Consider the following 20,691-nt stretch of genomic DNA (forward strand, 5'->3'; position numbering starts at 1 on the left):
TTTTACATGTAATTTACGAAAGTCCTAATTCTAAAATTTTAAGTCACTGTAGTGATAAGATTTCTTAGAGGAAATAAAAAATTGAAAACTGAAACCAGTCTATTTGTAGGAAACACAGCACCTTCTAATATAATCCAAAGAAGATAATCACACAATAGTGAAAATAAATATAGACAAAGATATTAAGACAGTGTTACTTAGGATTACAAAATTGTCTGTCTAGGTAAGTAAATCATGGTCTAACAGTACCATGGAACACTATGCAGCCATTAAAAGCAGTGATATAGTGTAATTTATAGACCTAACACAAAGGACCATGCCCGAGGAATAGGAAAAGCATACTCTTTTCCATATCTACCTTTTTAGACACCAACCAACTTTTTTAAGAAAAAACTCAACTGCCTTCTTCAGAGTATAAACTAAAGAAAAGGCCAGAAAATGGTTCTGAACCATTTGTGTACAGCTTCAGAACACTGCACATTCCCTAATTACTCTCTGCCTATAGGACAGGGTCTTTGTTGGCTCTCATTCACTGGTAAAGATCAGGACTCTGCCCTACAGCTCCTTAGTACAAATCTTGTAGGCCTGACCTGGCTTGCCTCTATAGCTTAACAAAACTGACATGATATAAAAACTGAACACAGATCCTCAATGGTGACATATTTATTAAAATCAAGTATGCTTCAATAGTCACTATTAGAAAATTTAATAACATAGTAATCAAATGTGCTAGTTAATAAATCCTTAAGTGCCATATACATATATTAAATTTCAAAGAACTCAAAAATGCTAAATACACAAAAGTTAAAAATAATACTGAAAATCATTTTCATGTCTTTGATTAAGCATAAAGAATTTGGGATCCTAGAGTACACACAGCAAATACAGTTGCAAATAATCAACCCTTAAGTGACTTGTTTTGCAAGTTTTACTCACAACAGATCTGCTTCTCTTGAAGCAAGCCATACCTATATTGTTCACAAGCCATTCTATATTTCCAGGCTCATTTCTGTTTCACAAATGCCACGAGGACTTATGACAACCCCGTCTTGGCAGTATAAACCAGAATCTTATTGGGTGACAGAGTCACTTTCCCTAGAGTTTCAGAAAGCTTTACTAAGTAAGTAATTTTTATATGAAATATTCACCTTCATCTTTTAATTGGTCAGCTTTTCCCACATCTTCAGGCACGGAGTTTGAGAGAGGCAGAATGTCATTCTGAAATTAAATAAAATACAATGTACTTCCATTTAGCTATATAAAGAGTCATCCCAGAGAACTATAAATTAAAGTAATAATTATTTAGTATATCATCTGTAAATCTATGTCATGAAATCTAACATCTAAATAACACTGTTAGCAAGAAATAGGGAAAAAGTCCCCCCACATACTTTTATTAGAAAAACAAATATGTGGAATTTTTTCTAGAAAAAAATGGGCAACTGTGAATCAATTTTTTTTACTTGCTTTCACTGTATCTAGAAATCCTACTTCATAAACAAAAATAGAATCAGTATACAAAGAATAGTAATAGAATTATGCTCAAAGGATTGTTTAGTGAAAATTTTGAAACATAATGTTAATATCCTAAGAGAAAGTCAAATTCACAGGTACCAAAAAAAGCATTTATAATATGATCTTATTGTTTAAATATATGCACATACATTCACATGCACACAGGCTGAAAATCAAAGACTGGAAAGGTATACACAAAAGGTTAACAGTAGGAATATTTGGAAGTAGGATTTTCAGTCTCTTCTTTATATCCTTCCATATTGTCCAAACTTTTTAAAACAATGGTCATAGATTTATTTCCTCATTAAGATAATAAGCAGTATAAGATTCCTGTTTTTAGCACCTACTATCATCCTCAAACCTCTTTTTCAATAAGGTTCAAACCAAAGTGCTTATGAAAACTAAATGAAAATTTAGAAATATCTTGAGTGGCACTGGGAACACAGTGTATTTTTCCATTTTGGGAAGATTCTTTTTAAATTGTGTTGTTTTTAAACTTGACTCCGAAGTTCATAAATGTTTATAATTTTCAAAAAAGTATAATTTGTAGTCAATATACCTATGTACCATATTTAAAATATACTCACCATTACCTTTGTCTTGACTAAAATGTCAATGAACTTGATAGTTCTAACATTGGAAATACATTGTGCTAATTACACACAAGTATTCACAAGTACAAAATCACTATAAAGTATATGAGTTGTTCTTATTTTTAAAAAATCTTTATCAGTTTTTCTAAACATAAAGTATTAGTATAAAAAAGTATAGAATCAAAATGGGAGCCTTAATAAGTAGAGATCAATACTAAAAACTGACTGTGTAGCCACTCAGGATGTAAGTGTAGTTCAAAGACTCATTACTGCCCTACAGTACTTGCTTTTAGGGTTCCTTCTACTTCAAATCTTCTAACAAGCCTAGGCAGTTTATATGTGAAAAAAGTGACTTTTGGGGGGGTCAGAAAAATGGCATATTGAAAAGTGGATTATAATCCATTCTGTCTTCTAAATCCTTTTGAATTATTTTAATGAAATTGCCATAGTTTTACAATTTTGAAAATTAATTCTCATGTTCATTCAATACATTTGAGCAGCCCATGATGTGAGGACAAGTGTTATCCACTTTATATAAAAGGAATGAATCCTTTTAGTATATAAACTTAATTGGGGGAAAAGCAGTATCCTAAAAATAAATTGTGCAACTTAACAACCAAGTACAATTGGAGAGGCAGTAGTTTCTTTAATTATAACAGTCTTGATGCTGCTTCAAACAAGTTTTAGACTTTTCCTGCGATACTCTGCTAACAGACGCGTACGTAATGAAGCCACAGATGTTAAATAGGAGTGTTAAAGGATTGATACCACAAATAACACCATGTAGATATACTATGGAGCCTGTTTTAAGAAACTATATTTTTAAAATAGTAAGCAACAAATTTTTACAATTAAGTACAATCAGAGAGAAATAGAAGAAGAAAAAAAAGAGCTCTATTCAATCAATCTGAGCTTTCTGGGAGGAAAAAAAAAGTATTGATCTCTTCAGTACTAGTCAGTGATAACAGGAGCTAAAGAGTGAGCAAATCCAAGTGCCGTCTCACACACAAGCCTCTCGGGCATCGCGGAGTAAAGAAGGTCGACTTCTGCCATAGCCATGTCCAGCCTCTGAAATAGGGCTCCCTAAGGATGCCACAAGCTCAGACAATGAAAGAACCACAAAAACCAAAGAGAAGACAAGGACCACAGAGACATTCCACTATCTCCTTGCATCTTGTCAGATAATTAGAATTCATCTGTTTGATGAATTAATGTATAACTGTATTATCCTTTTTCCAAGTATAAAAAGAGGGAGCAGTTCACTGCCAAATTACCATTTTCATTGCAACTCTAAGAACCTCTTCCCAACAAATTCTAGAAACAGTCTGTGCAGTATTCTCAGCAATGTCCCTGCCAAGTTGAAGCATACCCTGCATGTTTCAGCTCCTCTCCTGAGTTCCTCATTCTGTACTGAAGCTTGAATACAGAGTTAGAATAATAAAAGAGGTTCACGTGGCACCAAAATGTAATGAAAAACCACGTGGGTGGTCCCCCTGGGGCCCTAAACTCACTAGCCTTAAGATTTTTCCATCTTATAGTCCATATTTCCTGAAAAGGCCAGAAACCAGAGACCATGTAAACAGTCCTAGGGAGCAGGGATCAGAACACTTGGATTTCAGTCTTGGTTTTGCACACTGACCCTGAACCTTTCCCTGTTTAAAGAGCCCCATCAATGGCCAAATTTGATAAAATCTGCTTCAAAATGATGATGCAATTCCTGATGATTCCTTTTCTATATGGTTTCTTCCTAAACATTAAGACTTTTACTTTTAACTTGTATTTCATGTTTTCGGGGAATATCAATTCAGATGTCAGAAATCTAAAAACACCCGGATACTGTAAAGGACTTAAAAAGTCAACTACGATATATCATTAAATATAAAAGAAGGTGAGAGGATGAGAAGAGTTACTAATATGAAAATCTAAAGCACATTAAAAGTTATATTTTAGGGCCCAAATCATCCATGTGGACCAACTATCTTATACCCAGGAAGAAGTTAGTTACTTAAAGCCTGGCCCCTCAAATATTAACAATCCAACATAATACTGCAGTCATACTTAGATAATGAGATACTAATGAGAAAACAAAGACAGCTTACCTTACAGAAGGAATTTGTGAACATTTCTGTCAAAGGCTGTGAAACTGCTAGATGTGTATCTTCTGCGCTGATTTTAAAAACTGTCTCCAAGCACTGAATTGCAACTTGAAATAAATTTTAATAGTGAAAAAAAATTAGCAACCTAAAAAAAGAAGCAACCTTTTTTTCTGGTAGAAATCTGCACTCTGCAATCTGTGGTAATTCAGCATTTTGATCACAGAACATATGGAAAACTAAATGGTTCATCTGCATAAAGATTTCTGTTTATAGACCAGCTATTGAGGGAAGACAACTTAGTTTCTTATTCCTCACTTAAAGAAAAATGTTACCTAGAATATAACTTTTCAGTATATGTATTACATCATATTCTTCTTAAAGCAGGTCATTAACAACATATTCCCCATTACCTGTATCTTGAATAAAACTTTAAAAATTATCTTTTTTAATGTGAGAAACAGAATTCTCAAGCTGATTAAAAATAGTAAGAGAAACAGTCTTTAGCACATAGGAAACACTAAATATTCATCCTGGTGTACTTACTTATGTTAAAATAGTTTGGCTTTTAAAAATTCATTCAGGCATGCAAATTTACCAAGCACCTACTATGTTCAAGGTGCTGTTATAAGGTGGTAGAGATACAACAGTTAACCTAACACAAAAATCACGATCCACGTGACGAAGCTCACCCTTAATAGAAGGAGGCAGACACAGTAAGTAAAGTACATGGCATGTTAAATGTTGACAGGTGCCTCATCTACATTGATGTATGGCAAGATAACCAGTATGGCTAGGGTACAGACTGGGTGGAAAGACATGGTGGGCGATTATGCTAGAACAAAGTCTGTCGCTGGATGACGAGGCACCTTAAATAATATTTTTAAAGGACATGGATTTGATGCTATGGGCAAATGGAGAGCCATTAAAGATTTTAGTGAAGGAGAACAACATAACTGGATTTGTGTTTAGAACTAGAAGTCTAGTAAGAATGCTGAGAATGAATTAGAGAGGGAAGCTGAGGGAGAAAATGGAAGCAAAAAACCAGGAACCCATTTATGGGTTCCTACATCAATGACCTAAACAAACAAGGATCCTAAACTAGGGCAAAAACAGTGAAGAAAGCATATCTTGCCCTTTTTACAAGTCCTCACTGAGGGGAATGGAGGCAGATTCTTATCCTGAGAGTGCTCTCCTTTGAAAAAGAATTCTCTTCTGGCTCAACAAGATGGGGATGTAGCCAAAATGTCCAGTGTACTTCTAGACAGTGTGCAATAGATTCACTTACATTTGTGTATGACTTTTTTTTTTTTAATTCAGTTTGTTTAAACCAAAAACAAAAATTAAAAACAGGTCACCCATTCTCCCATTCCCCACTCCCTGTCTCTGGCAACCACCAATCTGTTCTCTGTATCTATGAGCTTGGGTTTTTATTATTATTATTATTTATTTTTTAGATTCTACATATAAGAGAGATCATAGGGCATCTGTCTTACTCTAACTTACTATAGATCCAATTGCATTTGTGTATGACTTTTAAAAGACACATTATGATCCTGAGAAAATTACCTCTATCATAAAAGAAACACTATTACTGTCACTATCCACAGATCAATTCTCCTTAGAAAAGGGACTGAATCACAAACTGAGTTACCAACTACCAAAAGTCAAAGTGTCTTTTAGAAAGAAAATAATGCACTGTTTACCCAACCCTCATTCTCTCCCTTTCTATCCTTACTAAGTAGTTGTTCTTGTACTTCAGTTGTACTTGCACTAAACACACTGGGCCACAAGAAAATAGCCTCTCATTGCCATGAAGACAATTAATTAAAAATCAATTATTATTAATAATAATACACGTATGTATATGTATATATTTATTTTTTATCGGCATCTTTCTTCCCTGATCATATTGGTCATTTACTTTACTGTGCCATGTAGCTAGTTGGTACATGATTCTAGTATCGTACTTATCACACATACTACATTATATGCACTTAAAACACCGGTCTCCCGTATTAGACTGTCTCCTTGACGATAAGGCCTATATTTTATTTATCTTTTGACTTTAACACAGCCTGGCAAATAATAGATGCTCAATAAATTTAATCTACAACTTTGTTTACAGTGGAAGTAACAGTTTAATTTCAGAGGAAATAGAAACAATAAAATCTGCAGAAGAGAGCACTTATTCCCCCCAAAACATTAATTCACAGCCTTGTGAAAGGTGGATAGAACCCAACCGAGGCCTTAACCAGAACCAGAGTATGGAACTTCACAGCTAAACACTGACAGGGGAAAAGTCCACATAAAAATATGAGGGATTTTTACACTCTAACTTGTTGAGGCAATCCAGTCCAGCTCCTTTACCTCTGCTGCCACTGACCTTAGAACATAGATCTGGCACATTCTAGACACAATCAAGTATTACTAAAGGAGGTAGCTGTTTGGGTTTTTTTTAAACACAATTGTTCGTCTGTTTTAAAATCACTTTACTGAAGTATGATTGACATGTAAGAAGCTGCACATATTTAATGGACACAACTCAACAAGCTTGGGGATAAGTATACACCCGTGAAACCGTCACCACCATCAAGGCCACAGACATGTACATACCCATCACTTCCCAACATTTCCTCTTGTCCCCTTTATTGGTGTGTGTGTGTGTGTGTGTATGTGTAAGGACACTTAACATAAGATCTACCCTCTTACTAGATTTTAAGTATACAATCCAGTTAGCTATAGGCACTGTGCTGAACAGTAGGTCTCTAGAACTTATTTATTTTGCATAACTGAAACTTTGTACCGTTTGACCATTACCTCCCCATTTCCTCTTACCCCAGCCCCTGGCAACCACCATTCTGTTCTGTGCTTCTATGCGTTTGACTATTTTAGATTCCACATTAAGTAAACACAATTGTTTTGATACGTAAACTTGCTGCCAAAATGTTTAGTGTTCAACACTAACACATATTTAGAGAGATAAATGGTTTAGTGAAAAAACCTACCACAGCCTTGGAACTCAGGACTCTTATTATCATTATTAATCTAGAAAAAAAATCTAATAACCTGGGTGCAATAATTTATCTTACTTTTACCTCAAGATTTTCATTTATGAAACAGGGATTATTATATGTGATCCTCCTTTCAGAAGGTTATACTCAGGAATAAATCATAAAAATCTAAAGAAATCCTATATACAATTTTGCTCCACTTTAACACCAAACAATAATAGTCTGTTTGGTACTGATAAGGAGAAGGACAAGCGAAGAATTCTCAATAATACCATATCCCATCTATATAGCACTTTATACTAAAGCTTCCATATGCTATATTACCTGCCATCACCAATGGATTGTCTTGACAAATCTATTAGATGGAGGGGGCAGAGAGCTCCACCTAACAGACTTAGAAATTAAGACACAGACCAAATGAGTGAGATGCCCAGGATCACTTGATTCATCAATTCAATTGAACAAATATTTATTGAGCACCTATCATGTGTCAGGCACTTTTCTAGGAGCTTTGTATATAACAGTGAGTAAAACAGAAGAGATTCCTGACTGCTTGGGGCTGCCATTGCAGTGGGGGATGGAGAGGTAGACTGTAAACAATAAACTATACAAAGTAGAACAGGGTGAAGAGGATGGGAGCGTGGGGAGCAGAGCAGGGAAGCAGGCTGCAGATTTAATGGCATGCTCAGGGAAGGCCTCATTCAGAAAAGAGGACTTGAAGGAGATGGGGATATTACCATTACCTGGGGGAAGAACATTCCAGGCAGAGAAAACAACTGGAGCAAAAGCCTTTAGGAAAGAGCATTTGGTGCATTCAGAGTGAGGAAGCTAATTTGACTAAAGTCAAACGAGAAAGCGGAGGAGTCTGTGAACAACACATCACAGAAGTCCCAATTATATAGATCCTTTAAACAATGACTGAGTAACATGAAGAGTCACTGCAAGATTTTGATTGGAAAAATGATGGAATCTGACACAGTCTGTTTTAAAGGATCACTGGTGGCTGCGTTTAGAAAAGCCAATGAAGCAGCAATTATAGAAGCAGAGAGACCAGTTAGAGGCCATCACCGTAAAATAAATACTTAGTTCTATCCAGGGGTAATATCAGTGGAGGTGGGAAAAAGTCAAGATATCCTTTGAAGTCACAGCCAACAAGATTTATTGAACAGTTAGATGCAGAGTCTAAGAGAAAGACAAGAGTCCAGAATGATAACAAAACTTTTGGCCAGAGCAACTGAAAAGATGGAGTTGTCATCAACTGAGTTAGGGAAGTTGTGGAATAGAACAGATTTTGGGCGGGAGGATCAGGAGTTCAGTTTTGGAAATGTTCAACTTGAGATGCCCGTTAGACATATAAGTGGAGATAGCTAGTAGGCAGTTAGATATAGAAGTCTGGAGTTCAGAAGAAAGGTCTGACCTGAGGGCATACATTTGAGAGATATCAGCATATACATTTGAGAGATATCAGCATATAAAAAAGAATATTTAAGGCCAAGAAGCTGAACTGTGTCATCAAAAAAGTGAGTGCAGATAATGAAGAGAAGAAGATCAAGCACTGGATCCTGGATATTCCAGGTGAGGGAAAACAAGAGGAACAAGCAAAGGAAACAGAAAGAGCAAACAATGAGATTAGAAGAAAACCAAAAGAGTATGAGGTATCCTGGAAGCCAAGTGAATAAAGTATATGGGGGGAGAGGGATGAGGGAACCATCATCAACTTTATCAGAGGCAGCTAATAAGTCAGATGAAGACTGAAAACTGACCATTGAACTACCTAACACAGAAATTGCTGATAACCTTGATGAGAACAGTATGAGTGGAGAGATGGAGGCAAAGGCCTACCTGGAGTGCTTAAGAAAGAGTAGGAGATGGGACTTCCCTTGGTGGTCCAGTGGTTAAGAATCTGCCTTCCAATGCAGGGGATGCGGGTTGGATCCCTGGTCGGGGAACTAAGATCCCACATGCCGCAGGGCAACTAAGCCTATACGCAGCGCAACTACTGAGCCCATGTGCCGCAACTACAGAGCCCATGAGCTCTGGAGCCCACATGCCACAACTAGAGAAAAGCCCGCATGCCACAACGAAGAGCCCACACACTGCAACAAAAGATCCCGCATGCTGCAACTAAGACACGACGCAGCCAAAAATAAATAAATAAATAAATATTAGGAAGGAAGAAGGACAGGAGAGGAATTGCAGAAAGCAAGTATAGACAATTCTTTCAAAGAGCTTTCCAGCAAAAGAGACCAAAAAAAGCAGGCAATATTTCAGTGGGGGGAGGGGTAGGTAATAGTATGGCAAGAGTAATTAATTGTTGTTTTTGAATTTTTAAGAAGGGAGAAAGTTTATATTCTGATGGAAATGATCTAGAAGAGATTGAAAATTTGCTCATGTAAGACAAGGAGGGTAAAATAACTAGAGTGAGAGCCTGGAGTAGGTGAGACAGGATGGAATCCAGTCTGCGAGTAGAGGGGTTTCAGTTAGAAAGGACAATGGATAGTTCATCTATGGTATCTTAGTCAGCCTGGGCTTCTATGACAGAATACCATAGACTGGGTGGCTGATAGTTCTGGAGACTGGGAAGTGCAAGATCAAGGTGCCAGCAGACTCAACATCTGGTGAGGACCTGCTTTCTGGTTCACAGATGGCAACTTCTTGCTGTGTCCTCACATGGTAGAAGGAGTGAGGGAGCTCTCTGGGGTCTCTTTCATAAAGGCACTAATCCCAGTCATGAGGACCCCACCTCCTAATACCATCACACTGGGCATTAGGTTTCAACATATGAATTTTGGGAGGACACAAATATTTAATCCATAGTATATGGTAATAGTTAGACAGGCAGACAGGCAGAGTATGTGAGTATAGATGCTGGTAGGTGGGTAGATGGGGCAGAGATAGTCTGTGGAAGTTGTTTTCTTATTACTTCAATTTTCTTGATAGAGTAAGAACCAAGGTCATCAACAAAAAGTGAGTACGGGGGAGGAGGTTTGGGGTTTTGAGAAGGCATGAGAAAGTGTTAAAGTGGTCATCTAGAGAGCAAAAATATGAATGAACTTGGAACAGAGGGCAGCATTAAAGGTCCACTTGAGGCTCACGGTCATGAACTCAAAGTGGGACTAGTCAGTAAAGCTGGGTGTTTCATTCCATCTATACACAGTCACATGGATATGGGCATGGAGTAGGTGGAGAGCTGGATTCAAACAAGGTTGGGTTTTACAAGAAACGGAGCCATATACACCAGCATGATTATAATGATCAACAATGGAATTTAAGCTGGGTAAGAAGAGGGGTGTGAAAAGGTAAGGGATCAACAGCTTGGAGGTATTGGTAGGTCAAAGAATTGTTGGGGTAGGGATTCTATAGGGAGTGAGCTGGAAAGACAGGCAGCAGAAGTGAAACGTTTAAGATAGAGATTATGGAGGATAACAATAACAAGGTCTAGGGAAGAGTTTCTCAACCTCAGCAACTACTGACATTTTGGACTAAACAATTCTTTATTGTTCGGGACTGTCCTGAGCATTTGTAGTATCTTTAGCAGCATCCACGGCCTCTACCAACTAGATGTCAATAATACCAGCCCCCCAGTCATAACAACCAAAATATCTCCAGATACTACAAAATCACCCCAAATTGAGAACCACTGGTCTAGGGTATGACCAAGCAAGTGAAAGTGGTTGAGATCACTGGAGTAGAGAAGGTCAAGGAACCAAGTGGGAGAGAACTGGAAGAATCATGTATGAGTATATTACAATTGCCAAGAATTAAGACAGGAGTACTGCCAGAGAGACAGTGAGCAGGAGCCACGATAGTCAAAACATGAAGCAGATGTCAGCAAATGACAATAATTAGGAGTGAGTGACATAACCTGATGACAAGGCTCAAAGCTGATAATACCTCAGCTTCACTGTAGTGGTAAAGCTGGTATGAGAACTTAGGCTCCTCTCCTAGGGCTTTTTTATTTTATTTATTATTTATTTATTTATTTATTTATTTACTTTTGGCTGCACTGGATCTTCATTGCTGCACGCAGGCTTTCTCTAGTTGCAACGAGCGGAGGCTACTCTTCCTTGCGGTGCACAGGCTTCTCATTGCAGTAGCTTCTCTTGTTGCCGAGCATGGGCACTAGGGCATGCGGGCTTCAGTAGTTGTGGCACATGGGCTCAGTAGTTGTGGCTCACAGGCTCTAGAGCGCAGGCTCAGTAGTTGTGGCGCACAGGCTTAGCTGCTCCTCGGCATGTGGTATCTTCCTGGACCAGGGCTCGAACCTGTGTCCCCTGCACTGGCAGGCAGATCCTTAACCACTGCACCACCAGGGAAGTCCTCCTAGGGCTTTTTTAAATGTCTAGAAGGTGGGCAGACATTTCCACATGATTTCATGTTCAATTAAATTAGACTCACAGAGTCAAAAATAGAGGTTGGTCAAAAACAATTGGCACCACTTCTGACTGCCATATAACACACAGCTGAAGGCACATAGTTTTGGCCAAATACCATCCTAAAAATAGGACACAACATCTTGGTTTTTAAAAAACTCTCAATTTTCTTTCCGGCCCTTAAAAGTATTACACTGCCTTTGATGAGAAAAAAACATCTTTTATTAAATGATTCCATTTATCTGTTTGCTACAGAGCACCATAAACAACATTTTCCTTAGATAACCAGTCGCCTTTATCTTCACATAGTCTAACCATCAAGGAGGACAAAAAGACCCTAATGGACTGATTGCAATCTCCAACTGTGTGTCACCAGCTCCTTTCACTGCCACCTGGAAAGATAATCTCACCAGATTGCAAGCAGATTTAGAGCAAATGCCCAATTTTCATCCCAACTTCCTAAAAGCATATTCACAAGGGAAGTACTTGTTGAAATTAATAGATGTGTCCCCTTTAGAGGCGAAACAGCTCAAGATGGGCAATTCAAATTGTACTTTTATTAAATTCTCTCAAATGTACTGTCTCATTGCAATAATTAAATCTTTAGGCCACAAGGAAGCTGGGCTCACTGAACATCCACAAGCCCAGCTGCAGAATTCTATCTTGTTATGGCTATACTGAATTTAAATTTTCTAATGCATAAACATGAAGCAGAAAAGATGGTGTCAAGGAAACATGTGATGCTATCATCCAAGTCCTGCTCAACCTTACAGATTACTGAATCTAATATTTAAAGCTAACATAGACAAGGGTGAAATCCTCTTATTTCAAGTCCCCCAAGAGGAAGTTATCAGAGCTTAATAGTGATATAATTTTTAGACTTGCATAGTGCTTTTATGATGACTAAGGTGTTTTCATATATTGACTCTAAACTGGATGCTTTCCTATTAGGAAGAGATAATAAGATCTTCAAAGTAAGAACCAGGATTTAAATCTCAGCTTTGTCACATATTAGCTGTGTTATATTACTTTATCTGCTTTCATTTACTTATCTGTTGAATGCGGATAATAACTAACTTAACAGTTACTGTGGAGAAAAATTTCCCTACAATATGAATAGCATAGCTCTGACACATAATAGTTGTTCAATAAATAAACAATAGTTGGGCTTCCCTGGTGGCGCAGTGGTTAAGAATCCACCTGCCAATGCAGGGGAAACGGGTTCGAACCCTGGTCCGGGAAGATCCCACATGCCACGGAGCAACTAAGCCCGTGCGCCACAACTGCTGAGCCTGTGCTCTGGAGCCCGCAAGCCACAACTACTGAGCCCGCGAGCCACAACTAGTGAAGCCTGCGTGCCCTAGTGCCCGTGCTCCGCAACAAGAGAAGCCACCGCAATGAGAAGCCCGCGCACCGCAACGAAGAGCAGCCCCCACTCGCCAAAAGCCCAAGTGCAGCAACCAAGACCCAATGCAGCCAAAAATAAATAAAATAAAATAATTTTTAAAATAAATAAAAAACAATAGTCCTCTTGTTGTTAATTGAAAAACAAAACAAGCCTCAGAGAATGAAAACACCATAACCTTATTGTAAGGTCTCTCTCCTTGAAAAATCAACAAAATGTTCTGATTTTGATACAACAGATCATAAAGTCACGCTTATAGCTATTTTAGTCTTTACTTATAACACAAATGAACATAGAGAACAGGTGCCTACCTTCCAAACTTTCTTGCTCATCTGAAGTATAAGCATCCATCTGACTTTGTTCCCGTAAGAAACGAATAACTGCATAAACTAGGTGCTTGATGGATGACATTTTTAAAGTTTAAACACTTTTCCTTGATAAGAAAAAGGAAAACACTGAAATAAGTAATTTTAAAGAATCAGTGAAGAAGATTATAAATCACAAGGGTCACAAATTACATTAAAAGTAAAAAGCCTGTATTATCTTCACTCCTTTCTTTTTAAAGAGTCAAGAGAGCACAAAGTATAGATATGCTAATGTATGACATTTTCATTTACACCCAGTAATATTAGGTTATGTTAAAACTTGCAAAAGTAAAATCTTTCTCAAAACATGTACAACATAGCTTAGATTCTTACTGAATAGTTCACTGTATCTTAACAGTTTATATGGTACAGATCCAGAAAAGGACAGGGGTATAGATACAGATATAGAAATCCCCAAAAGGCTTTAGTACTAAGTTGAGGGAGATTTCATACTGCTGACTCACAAGCTGATCCACGCTGAGTATTTTCCTCTGTTTCATGAGATATTTTTCAAATGTATGCACAATTTACACTCCACCTACTTTTGTAGGTGGAGACAGTTATGTGATGAGGAAATATATTAGGGAAAGGTTGTTCAGCCATTGAGTGTCATTTTTAATAAAAACGGCATTTCTATTTAATCAACAGACATGTCAGAAAATCACTGCCTAAGTCGATGGATACTACAAACCGACCAATGTTCTCTGCAGTAGCTGTGCTCTCGTGGACAAACTGGAAGCTCTGGGTCATGTTCATTCACATGGAATACTATCGCATCCAAACGGTGGCGCAGGGCCATCAGGCATTAATGGCTTATTTCCACTAAATCGAATCATCCATCTGTTCCCCAGGTTCCCTAATTCAAAGCCAGGGTGTGGTACCCACCACTAGGACGTTTATTATTTGTGTGCTTATTTTAAAAGCGAGCCCAGCCAATAGGCCACGGGGTTGCAAGTACTAAATAAGGCCCCAGGGCAGAAGGGTGAAAAAAGAATGGGGTGGGGGGGAGGGGAGCGGGGGTGCGAGGGGAAATGGAGAAGGGCAACCTCCTCCGGGCTTCTCCCCCTTCCTCTCCCCAGAGCACATCGACCTCCATCTCCCTCCCTTCGGTACCCAGGCCTCGCCTTGGCCCTGACGGGGTTTGCTGCGGGTGCGCGGTGCAGGCCCGGTCTGGGGCGGCGGGAGACGGACCCCTCCCATACAGAAGCCCCTTACCAGAGAAGAGGACGCGAGACGGTGGCAGCGGGCCCGAGGGCGTCCGTAAGTCGGTCCGCCGCCCCCTGGTTCTCCGGGCTTGAGCCTGGCTTCGAAGCGCAGCACTGCGAGCGGTGGCCCAAACTTCCCCGGCTCCCAGACCGCTGCCACCCCTTAGCCCACCCAGCTGTGCGCTTCAACCCGGCTGATGAGCCTCGCCAGAACCGCCCCCGGGGCGGTGCAAGACGCACAGGGCGGGACATGGAGCGGGCGCGGGGCGGGGCCGGGGCGGGGCCGGGGCGGGGCTGAAGTGGGCGCCGGCGTGGGGCTGCCGCACGTGGGAGGGTTCAGGCGGAGCTCGCCACCACCGCCGCTGTTGCTGCTTCTGCTAGGCCGCCGCGCGGTTTCCCGGCGTCCCGAATCCCTCACCCCCAAACCGGAGGACAGCGCGCCCTCAGCCGCCGTCGCCTTTCGGCACTCCCATGATCGCCCAGTGCTTTTCGGCTGTGCGAAGCCTCCACAGGTATCTCCCGTGCGCGGGTTAACCTTGACCTTGGGCAGAGCGGGGTCTTCTGCCCCGTCACTGCCAGGCGCCTCCGCCCAGCCTTTCCAGACAACACCCCTCCGACACGCCTGGAACCCTCCCACCCCACAGTCCGCATGGTCTACCCCGAGGGACACCTGGCGCGGGAACTTGGGGCCACCTTTCCTTCATCCGCTCCCTTGAGAGGGCGTCCATTCCCCTTTGTTTGGGACTGCCTCAGCTGCAAGCAGTGAGACTGGTCCCAGGCCCAGCCCAAAACGAATGGCAGAAAGATGGTCGGGATAAGAAAATCATTTGACTTTCGTCCGCATCCAGAACTGCAGACCTGTCGTTAACAGTGCCAGCAGCTGTAGACTCGAATAACAATTCTCATTTACCCCTCATGCACATCGTTAGCATACACATCGTTTAACACTCGCACAAGATGAAGCCGCTATGATTTTGCTGCTTATTTCCGTCCATGCTTTCTAATTTCCTTTTTATTTACTTCCCATAAAACATTCGGCCTCTGGCCGGGGCTAATTGACTTGGCCCCAAATGGAGGAAATGATTGCTTGGACACGGTTTGGTGCAGCCCCAGCTGCTGTTTTGGATCCTTAGCGCCCTCGCCACACCCCTGTGCCATAGACCAAGATGGTGAGAGAATTAAATTCTTTGCACGGATGCGCTGGATGGAATGGTTTTCAGAAACAATGCCACTACCACCCGCATCCCCAAATCTAGCTTTGAACTGAAAATCTGAATGAAGAACCAACAGAAAAAGGGAAATGTGTGTTTCTTGCTAGATCCTTATAAAACCACTTTAGAACCTAGCAATCAGCCTGTAAGCTTTTTAACAGTTTTCTGTAGTACGTTGCCATGCATCTGTGTGGAGCTTTAGGCTGCTCAGTCCTTATAGTTTGGGCGCATCTGGGGACAGTAGTGATCATAAAGAGTTAATGTGATGATTTTGACCATATTTCAGGCTGTCCTTTTAGTCTGCAGGCTGCAAGTGGTATAGCTCTCAAATGAAGCTATACCAACAAATGAAGAAATATATATCTTCCTATAACGCAGGTGTGAGAAGAGAGAATAAATTTCATATATGACAGTAGTTCTCAAACTTTTTGGTCTCAGGACCTCTTTACCACTCAAAAATTACTGAGGACCTAAGAGCTTCTGTTTATGTGGGTTATATCTTTCCATATTTACCATATTAGAAATGAAACCAGGGAGATTTTTAAGGTATTTATTAGTTTATTTTTAAAACAGTAATAAATTCATTACATGCATAAATAACATTTTTAACAAAAAATAACTATTTTCCGAAACATCTCCAAAAAAATCAGAAGAGTGATATTGTGGATTTTTTTCCTTTGGGTTTTTTTTTTTTAATTGTGGTAAAATATACATAAAATTTACCGTTTTAATCATTTTTAAGTGCACAATTCAGTGGCATTAAGTACATTCATATTGTTATGTAATCATTACCACTATCCATCTCCAGAACTTTTTCATCATCCCAAACTGAAACTCCTCATTATCCCCTCTTCCAGTACCTGGTAACCACTATTCTTTCTGTCTCTTTGAATTTGACTACTTTATGTACTTCATACTAGGGGAATCTTACAATATCTGTTCTTCTGCGACTGGCTTATTTCACTTAGCATAATGTCTTTAAGCTTCATCCATGTTGTAGCATGTGTCAGAATTTCCTTCTTTTTTAAGGCTGAGTAGTATTCTGTTGTATGGGTATACCACATTTTATTTATCCACTCATTCATCCATGGACTTTGGGTTGTTTCCACCTTTTGGCTACTTTGAGTAATGCCGCTATGATCATTGGCATGCGCATTTCTGTTTAAGTCTCTAATTTCAATTCTCTGGGATAGGTACCTAGAAGGGGGATTACTGGATCACATGATAATTCTTTGTTTAATTTTTGAGGAACCACGTTACTGTTTTCCACAGCAACTGTTCCATTTTACACCCTATTGGCAAAGCACAAGAGTTCCAGTTTTTCCACATCTTCATCAACACTTGTTTTATTTATTTATTTATTTTTAAATAAGAACCATCCTAGGAGTGGCATTGCTTTGCGTTTTTGCAAAACAAATGTGTGACTTAATAGAGGGTAGCTGGATTCTTACATCTGCTTCTGCGTTTATTCTGTTGCACTGGTTCGTTTTGGTTTAAGAAGATGAAGAAAATCCCACCTGTCATATGTAGTTGGGAAAAGAAAACTATTTTAATTTTAATAGACTTTTTAGATAATCATGGGTATTCTTTGATATCACATCAAAGTTTGACAAGGGGTAGTTTTTTTAAGAATGGTTGCAAAGTGAAATATGAAACTATCAACGTACTTTTTCTTACTGTTACGTTAAAATCCATAGGTCTGTCTTACACTTGGAATGAGTCTCTTACCTATGCATGATTTTGTAATATTAAACACTATTCATTTGGAAAATAGTGGCTCACTGTGTTATACATAGCTTCCTAATGTTGACATATTTTACATTATCAAATAATCATATTCCTTAATATCATCATCCCATCATAAAAGTCTTCAAATACTAGAAAGCTGGCAAGCTCATGGTGGCAGATACAATTTTTCAAAATTCTAATTTTCATTTGAAAGCTGAAATTTTATCATCGGTAACAAATACTGTCAGTTGTTTTCCTTGAAGTGACAGCCTTACTATGTTCCTTTTTTGAGAGGATTTCTGCGAAACACTTAAGTCTGAGTAACCATGGTTTGTCTGTCAGTCATTTTTTCAAGTATAAATGGTGTTCCATGAGAGAAGCAGCTATTTCAGTTCACAATTCAGTCAATTGCACAAGTGCTTTTAATTTGCACAACCAAATCCTCTGGACAACCATTGTACTCAGGTATGCAGCCAGTGCACTTTATGCCTACTTTGCCACACATATATTTAATGATTGAGATTTAATTAAATTAATAATTTTTACTATCTCATCAAGGACATTCTAAAGTGAAATTCACATTATTTTTAGCATGAGGGAGTGACAGTTAAGAATATAATGACTACTAGGACAGTTTGGTGCCATTGCCTTGATTTGTTCTAAGGTGCCAACAATTTTATCTACCATTGTTTTTCACCATCAGTGCAGACGTCAACCAAGTGAAAAAGGTAAATAATGTCTTAGTATTTTTATGAAATACTTTCAACCTCACATACTCCTTGAAATGGTCTCAAGAACCACTCCCCATAGGATTGCAGACCACATTTTGAGAACCACTGGTATGTGTTATGCATATTCTTTGTTTATGCATGGAAGAAAATAAATGTAAAAAGCCGTACAATTATTACTTTTTTAGAAGCTAGCAATCTACCATAAATATATTAACTATTTTGTTACTTAAGGGCATATATTGCAGTTAATCAACATACTCTACAGTAGTAGTAGTCATCCACCCATGGTTCTTGTGAGTGACTTAATCGCAGAATCTCTGTTTCAAAATCCGTATCTTCCTAAAGGAGTCAGTACTTGACCGACCACATGGAAGGCCCTCTATGTACTCCTGATTGTTTTCCTGTTTCCTTTGACACTTGGGAATTCATTTTAGTGTTATATGAGTAACTAGGTTTTTACTCAACTGGCTTATGATTTCTCTTGGGTTTTCCTGTTGTTACAGTTGCTATATATCCGTTTCCCAAAGCCAACTTTGCAGCCAGGATCATTGATGGGGGTATTTAGCCAATTTCTTGGGAATAAGTAGACTGGGGATCTGGAGATTGAATTGTAGTTGCTGTTCAACTAACCTTGTGACCTTAATTAAATCACCCAATTTCTCGGATTTCTCTTGAATTCCTTATTTTGTAAAATGAAAAGGACTAGATTAAATGACATCGAAGATTTCTTTCAACTCTTATTGACATAACGATTAAACCAGAAGAATTTCCCCTCCTAGAGGCCAGATTGCAGAGCATGTGAGCCAAGCAAAATCTGATGTACTTTATGGAGTAAGGGATGGATGGCATGGTCAAAAAAATGAGAGAAGTGATTTAACAGTACTTAGTCCAAATTATAGCTATAACAGCCCTAGTTTACTCTTTCAATTAAAAAAAAGCAACTTGGTTTGTGAAATTATGAGAGCAATGCATGTTCCTTGTAGAAAACTTAGAAAATATTGATAAGCAAAAGAAAATATACACAATCCACCCATCCAGAAGAACCAATTATTAATAGCTTCCAAAATCTTTCCCATGTAGAGACATATTTTTTAACAAATATGAGATTATATAATACTTATTCTATTATAGTTTTTATGTAATACAAACATCGTTCCATAATGTAAACACCTATAATGTAGTCCATTTGGGGATGTATGAGAATCCAATTAATCCCTACTTTTGGATATATCAACTATTTCCAACTTCATGCTATAAGTAACAGTGCTTAGATAAACATTCTAGCTATCAAGTTTTTTCCTAAGTCCTTAATTATTTCCATAGTATGAGTCCTTAGCAATGGAATTTGTACATCAAACGGTATGTGTATCTTTCAGGCTTTTGGTACTTACTACATATTCTCCTCCAAAATGTTTCTACCAAATTATGCTTGTACCAGCAGAATATGCGATGTTAGTTTCCTACACCTTTACGAACACTGAGCATTTTAATATTTTTTATCCTTACCAATTTGATAAGTGGAGACTTCTCTTATAATAAAAGTTGTTTGTTGTCTGATGTGAGAATTTATTCATATGGGAAGTCTTAGACAAATTAAATTACAGTCATTCATAAATTTAGCAATATTTATATATCTGACTGTAATTAAATAAAATTGAAATTCTCCCCCCAAATCCAGTAGATATATGCCCCCAATTTTTAGAGCAATGGTGCTAGAAAAAGAAAAATCCACTAATAAAGAAAAGGTTTTAAGTACAATTATCAAAAGCTAGACTGAGATTGTTTATAAAAATGGATTTTTAAAAGTTGTAAAGGAGGATTTATTTTTATTATTGTTGTTGTTCTGTCACCTCTTTCATTAAGACAAAGCACAGAACTTCCATGAGGCACCTAGATTAAAATCTGAAGAACCAAGGAAATTGATGTTTACTGGGTACATATGTATATGCCAAGCTCTGCATTAGGAAGGCGTGTAGCCCAGTAGTCTAGACTAGTCTAGACAGGCTATAGTAATCTGGAGCCAGTTTGCCTAAATTTGTATTCTGGCTCTGCCACTGACTAGCACTGTGATCTCAGGCAAAGTTACTTAACTTCTCTGTGTCTGTTTCCTCATCCATAAATTGGGAATTGATTGGCCGATTTCTTCACTCACCACATATTTATTGAGCATCTATTATGTGCCAAACTGTATTCCAGTCTAGGGATACAGCAGTGAATAAAGCAGCCGAAAATCCCTGTGTCCGTACCTTCGCAGAAGAGACAGCTAAGGAAAATATGGAGTATGTTAAATGGGGAAATGTGCTAAGAGCAAAAGTAAAGCAGCAAAGGGTGTTACCCAGTATGTATTGGTGGGAACAACATTATAGATTTGACAGGAAAGGGCTCCCTGAGAAGGTGATCCTGTGCCTCAAATAGACTGGGAGATGAGACAAGAGAGGGGAAAATTATACTCACCTGT

At 38.8% G+C, this 20,691-nt stretch overlaps 2 protein-coding genes across 3 annotated transcripts in view; one reads left to right on the forward strand and one right to left on the reverse strand.

Moving 5' to 3' along the window:
* Positions 1 to 14,720, reverse strand: part of SGTB (small glutamine rich tetratricopeptide repeat co-chaperone beta) — a 44,426-nt gene extending 29,706 nt beyond the window's left edge. The window contains exons 1-4 of the mRNA XM_061187860.1: positions 14,574 to 14,720; positions 13,305 to 13,426; positions 4,208 to 4,311; positions 1,149 to 1,218 (exon numbers count right to left, since the gene is read on the reverse strand). Of these exons, the coding sequence (XP_061043843.1) occupies positions 1,149 to 1,218; positions 4,208 to 4,311; positions 13,305 to 13,404 (274 nt within the window). The 5' untranslated portion in view covers positions 13,405 to 13,426; positions 14,574 to 14,720. The remainder of the gene's footprint in view (positions 1 to 1,148; positions 1,219 to 4,207; positions 4,312 to 13,304; positions 13,427 to 14,573) is intronic.
* A 175-nt stretch (positions 14,721 to 14,895) lies between these two features.
* The window catches only part of NLN (neurolysin), a 95,206-nt gene continuing 89,410 nt past the window's right edge, over positions 14,896 to 20,691 (forward strand). The window contains exon 1 of one of the 2 annotated variants that reach the window (XM_061187861.1): positions 14,896 to 15,075. In XM_061187861.1, the coding sequence (XP_061043844.1) occupies positions 15,035 to 15,075 (41 nt within the window). In that variant the 5' untranslated portion in view covers positions 14,896 to 15,034. The remainder of the gene's footprint in view (positions 15,076 to 20,691) is intronic. The other variant, XM_061187863.1, reaches the window with a different exon arrangement.

This window comes from Eubalaena glacialis, chromosome 4 (assembly GCF_028564815.1).
Source record: "Eubalaena glacialis isolate mEubGla1 chromosome 4, mEubGla1.1.hap2.+ XY, whole genome shotgun sequence".
NCBI lineage: Eukaryota > Metazoa > Chordata > Mammalia > Artiodactyla > Balaenidae > Eubalaena > Eubalaena glacialis.